Source organism: Olea europaea, unplaced genomic scaffold (genome assembly GCF_002742605.1).
Source record: "Olea europaea var. sylvestris unplaced genomic scaffold, O_europaea_v1 scaffold1679, whole genome shotgun sequence".
Taxonomy (NCBI): domain Eukaryota; kingdom Viridiplantae; phylum Streptophyta; class Magnoliopsida; order Lamiales; family Oleaceae; genus Olea; species Olea europaea.
In genome coordinates, this window is record NW_019234465.1 from 54,601 (window position 1) to 56,262 (window position 1,662).

General features: G+C 38.7%; 1 protein-coding gene across 1 annotated transcript; it reads left to right on the forward strand.

Moving 5' to 3' along the window:
* Positions 1-246: 246 nt before the first annotated feature.
* LOC111377557 lies at positions 247-796 on the forward strand. Its single transcript, XM_023000687.1, has 2 exons — positions 247-530; positions 631-796. Exons 1-2 carry the CDS (start codon positions 247-249, stop codon positions 794-796), a joined length of 450 nt encoding a protein of 149 aa, XP_022856455.1.
* The last annotated feature ends 866 nt before the right edge of the window (positions 797-1,662 follow it).

Sequence of the window (1,662 nt, forward strand, 5' to 3'; positions counted from 1 at the left end):
CAAGCTACCTCCTCAGTGGAAGGCTTTCAAAAGCTATTTGCAGCATAAGAGGAAAGAGATATCTTTCGAGGATTTAATTATCAAGCTGCGCATAAAGGAGGATAACAAACGGGCTGAACGTAAGTCAGAGAATTCTTACTCTGAGAAGGCTAATGTATTGGGGTACGGCCAAAGTTCTGGTACTAAGAAAGTTCACTCCTTTAAAGCCAAACAGGGTAACGAAAATTGAAAAGATAAAAAACAGCTATGAAAGGGTCTCAGTTGAAGCCTGCAGGTGGGATAGGAAAGAAACCTATGTTCCAGTTCAATGGAAAGTGCTTCAATTGTGACAAAGTTGTGCATCGATCAGCAGACTGCCGTCAGCCTCGAAGGGATAATAAGCAGTGTCCTCTGGCTAATATGGTTGGAAATGAGAGAGATCATCTCTCAGATGAAATATCTGAGGTAAACCTCATGGCGATGATTAGTGAGGTTAACCGGTGGGGTCTAATCCAAAGGAGTGGTGGCTGGACACTGGGGCTACTTGCCATGTCTGCTCCAACATGAACATGTTCACTACTTTTGCACCAGTTACAAATGGTGAAAAGTTGTTCATGGGAAACTCTACAACTTCTGAAGTGCTCGGTAAAGGCAAGGTGATGAAGTGCTTGGTAAAGGCAAGGTGATCCTGAAGATGACATCTGGCAAAAAGCTTACTCTGACTAATGTGCTGTACGTGCCAGAGATTTGCAAGAATCTGGTCTCTAGGTCTCTTTTGAGCAAGAATGGGTTCCGCATGGTCTTTGAGGCGGATTAGCTGGTGATTACCAAAATAGGAGTTTATGTTGGGAAAGGCTATATGACTGATGGCCTGTTTAAATTGAATGTAATTGCTATAACTCCAACTGTTATGAGTAATGAGAAAACTCTTTCTGTTTACTTGCTTGAGTCTCCTAATTTGTGGCATGGTAGATTATGTCACATAAATTATAATACTTTACGTAGACTAAGCAAACTAAATTATTTGCCTAGGTTTTAAATTGATTCAAATCATAAATGTGAAACATGCGTTGAATCTAAGCTTACTAGGTCTTCGTTTCATAGTATTGAAAGAAGTATCGAGCCATTGGGACTAGTCCACAGTGATGTATGTGACTTGAAATCTGTCCAAACACGAGGCAGTAATAAGTATTTTATTACTTTTATCGACGATAGCACGAAATATTGTTATGTGTACTTGCTTAAAAGCAAAGACGAAACTATCGATAAATTTATTCTTTATAAGAATGAAGTTGAAAATCAACTTAGTAAGAAAATAAAGGTGCTACGGAGTGATCGTGGTGGTGAATATGAATCATCGTTTGGTGAATTTTGTGCTAAACATAGAATAATTCACCAAACTACTGCACCTTATTCACCTCAACAAAACGGAATTGCTGAGCGTAAGAATAAAATTTTAAAGGAAATGATGAATGCTATGCTGATTAGTTCTGGATTACCACAGAACATGTGGGGAGAAGCTATTATTTCCGTAAATTACATCTTGAATAAAATGTTAAGAAAGAATATGGATAAGACTCCGTATGAACTTTGGACAAATCGGACACGTTCATATAAATACTTACGAATGTGGGGGTGTCTTGCTAAAGTTGTGGTGCCTTCTCCTAAGAAGGTCAAAATTGG

Excerpts from the sequence above, each read along its gene's own strand:
- LOC111377557 (XM_023000687.1), top strand. The coding sequence starts at position 247 with ATGAAAGGGTCTCAGTTGAAGCCTGCAGGTGGGATAGGAAAGAAACCT. Across the intron at positions 531-630 it reads ACACTGGGGCTACTTGCCAT|GCAAGGTGATGAAGTGCTTG; the intron begins GTCTGCTCCAAC and ends TGCTCGGTAAAG.